Source organism: Schistocerca serialis, chromosome 10, assembly GCF_023864345.2.
Source record: "Schistocerca serialis cubense isolate TAMUIC-IGC-003099 chromosome 10, iqSchSeri2.2, whole genome shotgun sequence".
NCBI classification, from domain to species: Eukaryota; Metazoa; Arthropoda; class Insecta; order Orthoptera; family Acrididae; genus Schistocerca; species Schistocerca serialis.
Genome location: NC_064647.1, coordinates 238,736,785 through 238,752,513, shown reverse-complemented (window position 1 = coordinate 238,752,513; position 15,729 = coordinate 238,736,785). Strand labels below are relative to the sequence as shown.

Genomic DNA, 15,729 nt, shown 5'->3' with positions numbered 1-15,729 from the left:
GTAATGCCAAGAGGAGATGAAAGAAAGAAAAGTGTGAAGCACGGTACCATTTGAGATCACTGCAAATGGTAAACACCTACCTTTACATATAATGGTGCTTTGTCTCTCATGAACAGCAGTCCTGTCTCATGTTATCCAAACCATTTCTTCTCTATTTTGCCAGAGACAGAGGTCACAAATAAACACATTCTCTCACACTTGTTTTGGTGTAGGGCACCACCATCCAAGGAAGTTTCGCCATTTGGGGACACAAAAAGTGAAAGCTAATGTACAAAGGGTACTAGGAAAATTTTGTAATAAAGCTTTAGTTATTTAATTTTTTCAAGTAATTTTCGTCACACTGAATATACCTCTTCATCCTCTGAAACCAATCACTAAACCAGTTCTCCCAAGTTTTTGTAAAGAGAAAAGCACACTCATTGTCCACACCCTCAGGAGGTCCTCATCACTTGCAAACTGCACTCCTTTCAGATTCATTTTCGCATGCAGAAGCAGTACAAAGTCTCAAGGAGCAAAGTCTGGATTGTAAGGAGGGTGCTCAAGAAGTTTCACTCCTGTACCCCACAAATATTTGTTGCATGCTTTGGCACAGTGAGCTGGAGCATTGTCATGTTGGAGGAACCAAGTGTTCATTCTTGATTCAGTCGCAGGTTCTTCAAAAATTGGATGACCTTTGGCAGGCACTGCTCAGTGTACCTCTTAGCTGTGACTGTCTTCTGTGTGTCCAAAACAACACGTTCCATTATCACTTTCTTCTTCAGACAGCAACAATAAGCCTCCTGTGACTTATTGCTGCATCATATTACAAAACTTTCCTAGTACTCTTTGTAAAAGGTATTTTAATGTGTACGAGCTGTCTGAGATGAATCTGTCAGTTTGAAAGTGGTAATGGTGCTACTTCAATAAATAAATAGCATTATAAAACTTGGCTGGTTGCTGTCATCATCTCTGTATGAGTCTACTTTATATAATGGAAGCTAATTTGTAGGTTAGTTCATGTATCTGCCAGTCTGCTGCAGCACTTGAAAACAGCAGTTTCCACTTTGAGGAAGAATAAATAATTTGCATATGTTTATGTTCTGCGTGATTTTAAATTGCAGTTTAGACTATGAACTCATGATTTGCTATCACATCCTTTCCTCATCTTTTAAAGACCCTTCAACAAAATTTTCTTTTATTGAACTACTGAAGTGGCCAAATCCCTGAATATATGTCATTTGATATACAAACAGTTTCTCAGCATGAGTAGGAACAGGTACTGAGCTCCATTTTGCAATTCTCTGCTTACATGTTCACAGACTGTTCAAAACACAACAAAATTAGATGCCTAGGTTGTTGTTTTTATGTCGTATGATATGCATGGATTTATTTAGTTCTAAATGGCTGTGGTTTAAACAAACACAAATCTGAATAGGTTAAAAAAAATCAGCCAACCAGTTGCAAAACAAAGGTTTATTCGCCCTTGACCTACATTTTGGTATTTCTAAAAATCTTCTTCAAGAGTGGGCCCTAAAATGCATGTAACCAGTAACAAAATTATTTTTACAAACATATAGTTGGTGACAGTTTTTAATTCATGGGCAGACATATATTTCAAAATCTTAAACGTGGCTGAGAAAACAGCAACCCTGTAAATCTGAAGAGGTTGAAAAAAATTAGCCGACCAGTTGCAAAACAAAGGTTTGATAGCCCTTAATCTAGGTTTTGATATTTCTAAAAATATCTTTTTTACAAGCACACATTTTTAGAAATATCAAAACCATGATCAAGGGCTAATAAACCTGTGGTTCGTAACTGGTTGGCTGATTTGTTTCAACCTCTTTAGATTTACACAGTTGCGGTTTCACAGTCATGTTTAAGATTTGCAACACAAATATACACTCTCAGTAAAAATAATGTTGCCCTTATAAAATTTCCAATGACTATGGAACCAAACCTAAAGAAACTAATCATATTTAGATACAAGAGTCATCCATTTACATGGTTGCAACAGAAAACAAACTCACCTGCTACAAACAGCCAACAAATATATCTAAATTGAGGGAACGTTATTTTTTACTAAATTTTTATATAGCATACATTACATATTACCTGAATGATTCCTCCCCCCCCCCCCCCCCCCCCCCCGAGCGATAATTTATTTCACTAATTTTTCAAAAAATTGTGTAATTGAAGACAGTACATGCCTCATCACATACTTCACGGGGATTCAAGAAAAGAAAACTTCTGCAATTTATTCCAGATGTCAGCACAGTGAACAAATGAAAGTAAGTGTGTGTGTGTGTGTGTGTGTGTGTGTGTGAATGCCAAAATACGGTTGATTGATGTGATTATTCACTTTGTCACAACAAATCTTTTTCTACACTGTGCCACAGAACCTATTAAATTAATAAAACATAACAACAATGGTGGGGCAACATGGAAATTGGTACCACCACAAATTTCAAAGAAACATAAATATCTGAAATACTATGTGGGTGATGCAAAATAATTTGTAAAATGCGGTCCATATGGGGACTCTTGTGTCATTGCATTCACGTTTCTAAAGTTATTCTACAATACGAATATTCTGTAGCGTCGGAACAGGAAAGAAGGGAAGGCCTAAAAAACTATTTTGGTTTTCTCTCATAGTATTTTATCACAGACAATTATGGAACAAATTCATATTTGAAAAAGTCTCCTTGTGCTACAATCTAATATATGGAAGAAAATAATTACTCTTCTTAAGAGTACGGTATAAGCTGTTCCTATACCAGAATCTGGTTTTCAAATCTCATCTAGTGCAGTCCCCAAAATCAGTCTTTCCTTCTCATCCTGTCTGGTAAGCCTCCGCTGACCCAGAATTCTGGTTGACTTTTCTGAACTGTATTCCTTTTCCTAAACCTCTCCAGTTCTTTTCCTTCACCCCTCTTCCTTCCCCTTCAACTCTTCTGCCAGAAGAAGGAGCCACTGGCTCCGAAAGCTTGTAAAAGCTAAATCCTTTTGTGTATGTTCCCCTGCCACCACTAGGTGAGTAGATTTCTTATCTATCCATTTAAGTTATATTATCAATAATTGATTATTTTCATTGTTATAATGTGCAGAGATAGGTAGTATTTTCAATAATAACATACGATGAGACTGAAAGTCTTGGCACTGAGTACATCAAATGCATTGCTTCACATGTTCATTTACTAACGGAGTTCACTGAAACTCAACTCAGTATCTCTAACACTGTTCAATTACTTCACAGCTGTTGCAAGTTATTAGGAGGCCATTCACTTCTAGCAATAATGTATTTTAACATTACATAAATTCACCATCTGTAACATTACATAAATTCACCATCTGTCTACATAAAATGAGACTGTCACCTCACCAGGCTATGAAGCACTAGGCACTAAATTATTCCTCAAGACCATGAACTATGTCTCAGATACAGTGGATAGACAAAAATATGGAAAAACCAAAAGCACAAACATTACCGTGCATTCATCCTAGTGCTCACCAAACCAGTCCTGGGTGATATGAGCTGAGTGAACTGGGGCCCTGCCATCTTGGAACACAGCCTCACCATTGGGGAACAAACATTTTACCATAGGAAGAACCTGATCAGCCAAAATGGTCACATAATCCTTGGCAGTAATGTGACCTTACATAGTAGGGTCTATTGAATACTATGATATGACTGCGCAAATCATCACTGAGCTCCCACCATGTTTCCCTCTTGGGGTGTAAATTTGGCCAGAAGTTGGGAACAGTGTGAAATAAGACTCAATCGAACAAATGACTTTCTTCCATTGCTTCCAGCTTTTATGGCTTTGGCATCACGTTTTCCTGTTCTGGAAATATGCATAATTGATGAGTAGGTTTGTAATTCCAGCTCACCCTGCTTATGTTTCATCACAATCCTCTTCAATGACCTTCGATCACAATCCCTCAAAACACACTTTGGATCCGTTGTGATGATGTTATTCTGCTTTTCTCTATGTGGTATAAATCTTTGATACGGTAGCTCTTGAAATGTCAACACTTCGACCACCTCAGTTATGAAAGCTCCCACCATACGAGCACCAACAATATACCAACATTCGAATTCACGTAGCTCCAACGTAACGCACTTGCAGCGACACAGAACACTGTTCTGACACTTACAACATTTTGCAGATACTGCACAGATGTCGTTTGTGGTCAAATACAACAGCACAACCAACAGGCTCGGCTAGAAACTACATTTATGTTCAAGCACGCATTTCTTGTAGTATTTCCATATTTCAAACCACTCCCTGTATTCAGTATCACAACATGAATAAATGTGAGTTCCGAAAGAATGCAATCCAAAGTTTCCAACATAAAATTTCGTTTTACTGCAAATAAACATTTTATCATTTGAGTGTACTATGCCAAAACTGTTCTGTAACATCTTGGGCAAGTCACAGTAAATGTCCAAAACATGTGTAACAACTTATTTTTAAGCAGTCAGAATTTTCATACTTGTAAAATACAAAAGAAAATGTATATTACACAGTATACACATCATCTGCCACAAATAATTATCATTTAGTCCTTGAAATCAACTAGATGCTCTTTCACTGCAAGACTGTGACTGAATTAATGGTCTTAATGGTAACATACAAAACTTCAGCAAACTAATGAATTTTACTATACAATGGTGGTCTCTGGAATTAATTCTTAAATTTAAAGAAAATTGCCAACATATTTAATCACCTACAGTTTATACAATTACAGTAAGCATAGCTTAAAAAAAATATACTGCCTGTGTACTATGCCTTGAATACAAAAATATTCTTAAAGTCACTATCCATATATAAAACACCAGAAACAAAATTTCAGTGCCAGATATCAAGCTTCTTCCTCTATACCAAAACTAATGACAGGGGTATCTTATTTTTAAGTATACAATGTGTCCTTTTAACACTGCAGTTTTCATAGACATGGCTACCAGTTACAATTAATCAGAACATATTGAGAGTTATTTTGCAGGAATGAGAAAAAGAAAACAAATACTGTTGCAACAACAGAGAGGTAGTGACAGGTTGGTTGGATAGGGAAAAGGAAAACTGTAACCACCATTCATAAACATTTGGGAGTATCTGTAAAAATAAAACACACAAATTAATACATTCAAGATAGTAAAACATCGCACAAATAAAAAAAAAGTTGTTCTCACTGCTAATGGAAAGATGCTCTGGAAGAGAATAAATTACTAATAGTATTGATACTCTTCAAGGTACTCTCCAGGACTTCACAAATAATTTGGCGAGAGAAAACAAATGTTTTTTCCTCTCTCACTGGTCACTTAAGAATGCCTATGGTACCTGGTATAAGCAGTGCCATGTCAACAGAAACAGACTGTCATGACACGACTGTTGGAAAGCTGTCCAAATTTTCCCTCTGTGAAAGGCAAATAGTACTACCCAATATTACAAAACCCTTCTACAATGCACAAAATATAAATCTGGAACAATTAATTTTCATTTGTTATCCCATCCCCACCCGGAAAAAAAAGATGTAAGCCATTGACCAACTATCACTGCAACATTTCTGCTTAGTACATTTTATTTGTTTTACTTTACAAACATATGTGCAATGTTGAAAGAAGCTGAAACTCATAAATTATTTTGAAATTTGTGACATATTAATCATATCCCTACCATTAATATTTTCATTTTAACTACATGGTGTACATGATCATATTAATGGTGTCATGGCTGCAAGTAATTGGATGATGTCATAAAGCTATATTTCCACCAAAACTTGAGATAAATACAGGATCTTAACACCACCTTAATGACTAAATATTGAAGAATTTTTTAATGTGTGATTTCTAACTGAACTGTGACATTTCATGAAAGCACAGGTTAATGCCATTCTTTACAGTTACACTGCCAAACTCGACAGGGAACATTAGGGCAACCACCAATAACATCACACAACCTCATTGGGCTTGGTGGTTGGAATAGAACTACAGCATCAGTGTATGTGTTATTACAAATAAGAGTTCACAATGAGTGCATCGCAGGTTGGAGTAAACTGAGATAATGGCAAATTATATTAATTTGTTGGTATTAACATAGCCTTCTGAATTCACTTAAAAATTTAAGTTCTGGTTTATAAAAACTGCAATGCTAAATATGAAGTAGTAAGAGTAATCAAATTTATTATACAGGGTGTACGTAAAGTCCGGAAACACTTTCAATTATTTATTACACAAGAACCAAACATAGCACAGACATCATATTTATGTCATTTTGAAGAGAAACCCTGAAAGTTTTGTTTCACGTATGCCAGCACAGCGTAGTTTGGTAATTTGCCGATAGTCAGCGCTAGTCGCAAACATTGCAAGTTCAGGTGCAGAGTGAACTTTCCGTGTGTTGAAGTTCAACAAAAACAAGTGTGCTACAGCTGTTCAACGGATGTTTAGAACCAAGTACGGTAAGAAGCCACGAACAAGGAAGATAATTTACCATTGGCACAACAAATTCGTTACGACGGGTCGCAAAGAGAAGCGGATACCCCAGTGTGAATTAAGTGAATGTGGAGGGCGTACAAGAGACATTCATAAGGATTCCAAAGAAATCGGTGAGTCGTGCATCCCGTGAACTTGAAACGGCTTCAATGACTGTGTGGAAAGTCCTGCGACAGAAGCTGTCTATGAAACCATTCAAATTGGAGCTAGGGAAGAAGCTCAATGACGACGACAAAGACAAGCGTTTTGAGTTTTGTTTGCAGTTGCAACAACTGAATGAGGATGGGGATGGCATTCCTGATCGCTTAATTTTTAGCGACAAAGCCACTTTTCTCACTGAAGGAAAAGTGAACAGCCGTAACTGTTGAATCTGGGGAAAAAAGCATCCACACGAATGCATTGAATTTTAGTGTGATTCCCCCAATGTATATGTTTTTTGTGCCTTGTCACGTCGAAAACCGTACAGGCCATTCTTCTTCGCCGAGAGCACTGTCACTGGATATTCCTACCTGGACATGTTGAAGCAAGGGCTGATGCCTCAAATGCAATCAGACTATCCATTCATCTTTCAGCAGGATGGGGCTCCACCCCATTTTCATCGTGCAGTTCATGAGTACCTGAATAGGGAGCTGCCGCATCAATGGATCGGACGTGCTACAGAAGGGGCAGCTGTTTCATAAAATGGCCTCCCGTATCACCAGATCTCACTCCGTGTGACTTTTTTCTGTCGGGACACAAAGATCTGGTGTATGTACCACCTCTACCACATGACATGGCAGAGCTCTGGGAGAGAATACGGGAACTGACTGTCACAGTCACAGTCACAGTCAAGGACGGGTATGGCAAGAATTCAATTATCATACTGACGTCTGCCGGGTCACTACTGGTTCGCATATCAAATGTTCGTAAAAAAAACTTTCAAAATTTCTCTTCAAAATGCAATATGTGTGACATCTGTACAATGTTTAGTGCCTGTGCAATAAATAATTGAAAGTGTTCCCGGACTTTATGTACACCCAGTACAGACTACAACAAAGTACGCATTACTGCATCTTCAAAAGAAAGGAATTATGTACAGAAACACATGCAAGATTGCTAAAATTCTTCCTATAATGACAGAGCGCACACCACTTATGTCAGTCTGTCAGCATAACACACACTACAAATATTCACACCATTCAGTCATTCACAGACTACTGTATGTTGTGCAGGTGTGATAATGTATACAAGATGAAAACAGATAAAACACAATCTTTATGTGACAGGAAAAAGCTAGTTTGCATTCAGGTTTTACTGTGACAGCTACTTGATCCCTAATTGCACCCTTACAGTATGAAATACTATATCAGTTGGTCAACTCAGTGACATAACTTACAACTTACTCCGTATCTGTCCTTGTGCTGTGCAGGAAGGCAAACACAACAAAGTAGCGCCTGTGTAGCCCAATGGAAAATGATTTTTATGTTTTGAGCAATAGGACAGATGCAGATTTGTGTGGACCCAAATGGATCTTATTTTGAAGGTAACTATAACTGGAATGTAATTAGTAACAACACACACTGTCAGCCTCAGTCTTGTATCTGTTGTCTCACATATTACATACAACTCTTTCCGGTGGAGCACAGGAAAAGGTCTGTATTTTCATGAAACATGTCACAACATAAAGATACCATATGTAGTGTGAAAGTACAAGAAATGGCCACTACTGATAGATAAATCACATCTGTTTTGTAGGAGTGTACTGAGCCTCACTGTAACTTGTGGTAGTAACACCATAAAAACACTGATTAAGTTAGTATTATAACTGACCACTTTATGGTCAACAACTTCCCTATAAAACACCATGTTTCACAGTACAAACTGCGCATGCTGCAGTAGTTTGTGAAATTTGATTATGCTTAATTCCCACATTTGTTAATCCCACCAAACGCAACTGGGTGTCACTGAGCACCAAATCAGAGATAAACAAACTGCTAACTTGTGATACACAGCAATTGTGTTTCCGTGTATTGGTATCTGATGCTATATGGCTGAGACCAGATGCCACATACTACTACAATGAAGTGGAGCTTTACTGAATGTACTACACATGGACAAAGGCACAATGTCTGGTCCATGTGCTATTATGATCAGGCTGATCAGTGTAGACTAGCAACAAGGTTAGTAAGATTGCCACAGTGCACGGTTAAAATGGATGTAGTATGCCCATGAACCAACTCACCAAAGCCAGCATTCTACAGTCATATAGCTTGCCCAGAGATGTAATAGCTGCAATTTTTTATTAAAATCCTAACAAAGGACTCTCAAAAAGATGGCAGAAGGGCATATTAAGCTTAAATGATAGACAAATATCTCGAGGGGATGCCATGTACACAAAAAGTGCTACATTATGCTCTGCTGTACGCCCAAAAGTTCATGCACCCCCCCCCCCTCCCACCCCCCCTCCCTCCCTCCCTCTCTCTCTCTCACACACACACACACACACACACACACACACAAAACGAAGCACAGCATTCTTGTTTTTAAAAATTAACTAGCAGAATTAAGACCAATAACAGGAACATACAGATACCACCGCTACACTTACTGAAAATTGTATTTGACAACTGGAAGAAACTAACACTTAAAAAGCATGTCAAATACTTTACTACCACTTCCTGTTTTTGAATAAAAAAAGATTTAAACTTGGAAACACATTTTGGTGCTTAATAATGATAGGAATGTGCTTGGGGTTCCCATTAAAAATTATGTTTAGGGCACAACCACCACCACCACCCACCACCACCACCATCACCACCACCACCTCAAACAAGCCGTACATACACCACAGTACCAAGTCACAGTGGGTTTGACACTTTCATCTTGGGTTAACAACAAACTGGGTAGGAATGACGGAAGGCTCTCCACAATATGTATTAGTGTTAGGAAGCAGATAAATGTGTTTTTGGGACATATTTCAACTTATCTAAAAATAAATTTAGTGAGCAGATGAAAATAAAAGTAACCAATTTATTTTACACAGCCACAGTGACAATTCAACAAGTGGTATGAGGTCTTCCTTCGTTTTTGCACAGGAAGGATGAAAAACATTGGATGACCAAGAGGATAAGCTGGGTTTAAACTTAAGATTGCATCAACAGTAGTAATGTATCTGATATAACAATATCTTTACAGAACACAAAGAAAGTCTTACACCAATACAAGGAAATTATATTTTTATTTCTGGTCTGTTCATCCAGACATATACTACGAATATAACTAAACTTACTACTTACAACATGTGCAAATATTGTTTAATACTAAGAAGAGTTATGATTCCAACAAATAATTGTGCGACAGGCGACAGAAGAAACTCTTAAACAATGTCTGTGGACACTCACATGCCAGTGGCCGCTGTCGCCGACAGGACAAATCCTCCAGGACTTCCGGCAGGAGAACCATTCACCAGGAGGATCTGCTGCTTGTCCTGGTTCACGGGCAGGCTCGCCCCCATGCCCGGAACACTGGCCCCCGGCGACCCCAGCACGGGCACCAAAAGCACTCCGGGCGGATTCTGGGCTCCGATCAGGTACGCCGTCTGCGTCGAGGGGGGCAACTGCGAACGGATGTCGCAAAGGGGGGTCATGCCCCGGGAGGCGGAAAATGCCGTGACCGCATCCGGGCCTGCTGGACGGGTGGTCAGCGTGGCCCCGGCAGGAGACACGGAGAGCACATTGTGCTTAGGCAATACGATGTAGCGTCGCCCGCCGGCTCTCATCAGCCCTTGGGAGACAGGGGGAGGGGGCGGCGGGCAACCGGTCAGTGTCGCAGCAGCGGGGGACACCGCCGGGAGTGGGGGCCTTAGGCAGCCTCCAGGTCCTGACACGCGTATCTGGGACGAGGGTGGCAACCAAGTAGTGACAGAGCCCACAATGGACACCGTAGTTACCGCATTCGTCAGTGTCTGCGTAGCTCTGTCGGCCTGGTCCAGTTTGACATATGTCGGCACCATGACTAACTTCGGAGAGGGAGATTGGGAAGAAGCGGCCCCCACGAAGGACGTTGTACCGGTCGTACCCGTAGGAACGGACGAGCACAGGGAGAGAGAAGCCACATTAGGAGCAGCGATGCCCACAGGCGCAGTCTTACCATCCTGCCTCGGCAGTCGTGCGAGTGGGGGCGGAGCACCAGGTCGTGCCGAGGGCTGTTCGGTCTGCACGTATGTCGGCACCATAACGAACTTCGTAGAAGCCGACGTGGCCGAGGTGGGGACGGCGCTAGTCATCGTTCCAGTCGTATTAGTGGATACAGAGGAGCACAGAGGGGCACAGGCTGCAGTAGGGGCAGCAAAGGGTGCCAGTGAGGTCTTATTGTCCTGTCTAGGAAATCGTCTCAGTGGGGGCAGTACGCCACTTGGCTGTGCACCTCTCATTGCAGAACTGTTAACAGAACTGTGACCATTTTTCGGGCCTTCTAGGGAACTGATGGGTGTTAAAGGAGGGGGTGCAGCAGTCACGACTGTCGTGGTCACGGAGGTCGACTTCTTATCCTTCTCGAGCTGGCAGTTCTATAAAAATAAATAAGTTAATTAATTAATTAATGAAATAAAATAAATTAGCAACATTCACTGGCATAGCACAACACCATTAAAGTAAAGCTGTATTAGATAAAAAACTAAGAGTAGTCTGCATTTTTATTTTCATTTTTTACTTTTGATTACATTTAGTGCTAAGATATTAAGAAAAAAGGGGGCTATTTGCTGCTTTTATTCATCACAAATTGCAAATGACAATAAAGCTGTTTTCGGGGGAAAATAATGCTATATTTTCTATACGTATACAGCAGTCAATAAATGAAATTTATCCCATTCTGATGATTGAATAGACTTGTCTGAAACACACAAACACAGACCTGCTATTGCCACAATGGTTTTCTATGAAGACTAAAGATTGAGTAATAAGACCGGCACAATACAAAATGTTCCCGAACTGGGTCATGCTCATACTACACAAATCCTGCATTACATGACATATGTTCATATAAGTGATTGTATGGCCTGAAGATGGGTTAGTGTATCTAGCACATAAACCAATAGGAACAAACAGCCTTCTGCAACAATGCACACCTGTTTGTCAGTCACCACAAGCCAAGGTATACTTTCACTTGCAATCTGGAGGATCAATCACTCTCAGATACACTGCATAATATATTTATCTACACACACACACACACACACACACACACACACACACACACACCTACGGTGCAGCCAGAATGCGAGAATGTAAAACTGAATGATGGCATCACATCAGCACTTCTCTTTAAATCTACAGTAGATACAGTCATTTCAAATTATATACCGTTTAAAAACTATGCATGTAGCAAGCTACAATTACATCATTATCAAAGAAGAGCAACCTATATGTGGTCCATTATACGAATATAAAAAGTAAACACTAAGCTAAGCTTAGAAACTTACTGGACCCTCCTGACAGATGACATGTGCCAAGCTCAGTCTAATGTACAATACTAAAAGCCATCTAATCTCACATCACAGACGAAACCAAAGCTATAGTCACTTGTTCTCACATCCACTTCCTAGGCCTCAGCCTAGCACATCCATTTAATATCAGGAAGATAATTCATTCTGGCACACCTTTCAGTGCTAAATGAAAGAATAATATTATTGCTTCACACTCAAAACTACAGTTTCACTCTCAAAACTACACAACGTAAAGAGTAAGGAGTCTTAACTAACCTTACAGATGTAGTTACGCATGCTGGTGTTAATAGACCCAAGGCCCACACACTCCGAGTGGTACAGGCAGAGACAGAGTTGGCACTGCAGCGATGGCACCGTCCCCAGCAAACCTGGGCACTGGATGGTACAGACTCCGTACTTCTTTGCCGGTCCCAAAACTGTTTCACCGGTGGTCACAGTCACCGTCGCTGTGGCTGTCGCTCCTGCATTTACTGTGCAAACCCTGTAAACCGGGGGTTCTGTTCGGCGCTGGCACGTCGCTGGTCCGTTCCCCTGAATTTCAGATCTCGAGGGAACGTAGGAACGAAAGGTGGAAACACGGAGGATGAGTGTGAAAGGATAACTCTAAACAGAATATGTACACTGAGCTAGACATAACCGATCCAATACTTTTTAATGCGCGTAGGTAAGACCACATTTTCCATGCAAAGTAAAATTGGACCGTTAAATAATGCACACGTGAATGAAAGGAACTGGAAAGTCACATTCGACAAAGATACAGAACTGAGACAGTGGACTTAAAGAGAAAGCAATTCTGTGTTATAACAACAGGTCTGATTAGCTTTGGGCATGGAGAAATCAGCTGATATGCAGTACCTCATTTATTTACCAATCGAGTGCCAGTGAATACAAATAAACACAACCTACTAAAAACTTACTGGTAGTTTTTAAATATACTTAAAGGCAGAAGAGAGATTTCAAGACAAAAATAATTCAGCATTAACCGTCAGACAAATGCTATGGTAAATTGTTCACACATATAGTATTATCATACTTCAATATAAAATGGCTGTCTTTATAATTTATTTATATCTTTACAAGTGAAGCTAGATATCTACTGTTAGTCTCACTATGTTGGCAATTTTCTGCTATGAAATTTTTAAATCTCACAAAACTTTCAAAGAGAATGCAGCTACAAGAGATTCCACTTATATTTGTTCTGCATCAAAGCTGTACTAAAGAATTTAACAAAAGGGGGTACCACCACAACTGATGCATCCAAAGGAAAGGGAACAATTTGTATAATGTTCCACCATGTGTCAGTATGTACGAAATCATTCCTAAGCACAGTATGCACCCATATATCTGACAATAATTGATAGCCTACTGCATACAGAGCTCAAAATATACCAGAAGCTTATAAATTTAGTAAAACAAAATTGGTGAGACTTTTAGTCAAAAAAGGAAGTTCTGTTTTTATACAACAGCCACACTGAACTTTTAACAGTTATCACAACTCTCAATTTTTTGTTTCATGCTAAAAGTGTGTGTGGTAAACAATCTCAAATTTATACGATGGACAGGATGCTGAAACATTTGAGACTGAACTTCATACCAAGAAACTGTCTCTGACAAAGAAAAAATGTTGACAGTGTATTTTTTTTTAATTACTGTGTTCAGTGTATTGAACTATACAAAACGTCTTTAGAATGTAAGCAATACAGCTGATATAAAACAAAAAGAACCAAAATTAATCACCGAGTTAAATCTAACTACAAATTATGAGAATATTTGTGAATTAAGATTGCATGACTTATGAAACTTTGGATAGCACTGATCCACTTACACAATAACAAATATAATCGCACACTAAATACTATCAAAAGCAACACTGGCACTTCGTACACTCTAAAATCTGAAGTGTAGAATGAATATGCAAAAGGCTTTGTACAACATACCTCCCTTTATATAGCATTCTCTACTAACGGTGTTTTATCACCTAACAAATATTTTCAGAACCAAAGTGCGCATAATTTCAATGTTATGGGTATATTTTCTGCTGGCAATCTGAATTAAATAATGCTCTACAAATAAAATTAACTACCGTATTTTAGACATCAATAAAATCGTCAAAAAACTAATGCCTACAATGTATTAAATTGCTGAATATACAACTAGTAAACTAGTATTCACACGGTATCTCCTCCTTGTAAAAAGGCGAGGGAAGCAAGCACAGCGTATACTTGATGGGGCACTATGTATCCTACTGCAGCAGTGTTTACATCCAACACTGCAATTCTCAATTTGGTTAGAGAAAAAATATTCATCGCTAGTATTTGTACGATAATGGGAGGAAAAGTGGCACTCGATCATCGAACTATGCACCAAATCCCTACACTAAATTTCAAACCTGTCTTCATTGTGTACTCGATCAAACAAGTTAAGCCACTGTCAACTGCGACTGGTCAGAGAGAGAATTGCGAAGTTCAGCTACGCTACTCAGTGCTATATGAGGGTAGGCTATGGGTTTCACTCTTACACTTCCTTCCATTCAACAGCCCTCCATAATAAGACAACAACAAAACTAGACTGCAAAGGCACTCATCACAGTTAACCATGGAAGACTAATACATGCTCGACACACGGTTTAAAATCAGAGGGGGGCAAATGGCAAACAACTTCTGTGATGCGCTTGCGGTCACGTAGAATTCCCACAATGTCCTCCTCGATGATCACTTACAACAACAGCACAAACTAATTTTGAATGACACACATTCAAAATTTAAAGCGAGAGTCATAACGTGCCGAGACAAAAATCTGCAGCAATGTATGCAGATTAACAACAGATTGCAACACACTGTTCTTCACTGAGTAATTAGAGTGAGTCAGTTATAAAGGACATGTAATGGGGGAGTTTGTGGTTTAGTGACACAGTTGCATAAAGTAGTAGAAGAAGCAGACTACGAAATATAACCAGAGTGACAACAGTAGGAACTGAAACTCTCACACTTGAATAATTGTTTGGGCATACGGCAGGTGTTCCGCAGGACATGATCGTGGACGGAAGATCTAGAGGATACTTGCAGGCTAAGAATCAGTGTTCGAAAAATGGTGGAGAGTTAGGATTAAAATTTCATGTGACTAGAGATTCAGCACTGTTACAGATAGCAGAAGGATGCACAAAGAAAGTATGATGGTCGAGCAGTAAAGTGAATCTCTCCCTCCCCCTTCTTTTAAAAAACGGTAAGTTTAGTATTTTAGCTGTCTCACTGGTGTGAACAGATGAAAAGCAAACATTTTTTTAAAACCAGGAACAGCTCTGCAAATACGGGTGACCCAAACAAGGAACAGCACATCTACCAGAGCATAAGAAGAATCAATACAAGGTACTGAACATGAAAATGACATATCTCTCACATACAGGCCACCAAAAACTGTGTACTGCACTGCTGATTTATCTTAGAGTCAATTCTTTTGTAAGAATAAGCTAAAATTCTGTTTTTCCTTTTCTAAAATTTGTGCATTTTACGAACGCATGGGACATTCATCGTTTGTGTGTCCGTTAAGGAACAGATAAGTGAAATCGTGTTGAATGTTACCTTTGTGATGACTTAGGCAGAAAAAACAACTCTACTCAATAAAAACACAAAAAGCACAACACAGAAGCTCATTTATCAATTGTCACACAATGTGCAGCATCTATTAAAATCCCATCCCCTCTTCATTTTTAGTCATCTCCTACAAAACCACTATGACAGATGTAATGATAACTAGCACATTACAAACACGTTACAATTTC

General features: G+C 39.3%; 1 protein-coding gene across 2 annotated transcripts in view; it reads right to left on the bottom strand.

Annotated features, from left to right (window-relative positions):
* Nucleotides 1-15,729, bottom strand: part of LOC126425316 (uncharacterized) — a 211,491-nt gene that overhangs the window by 86,452 nt on the left and 109,310 nt on the right. The window contains exons 9-10 of one of the 2 annotated variants that reach the window (XM_050088296.1): nucleotides 12,207-12,432; nucleotides 9,850-11,015 (exon numbers count right to left, since the gene is read on the bottom strand). The exons of the other annotated variant lie outside the window; for it this stretch is intronic. Coding sequence (XP_049944253.1) covers nucleotides 9,850-11,015; nucleotides 12,207-12,432 — 1,392 coding nt within the window. The remainder of the gene's footprint in view (nucleotides 1-9,849; nucleotides 11,016-12,206; nucleotides 12,433-15,729) is intronic. 2 annotated transcript variants of the gene reach the window in all.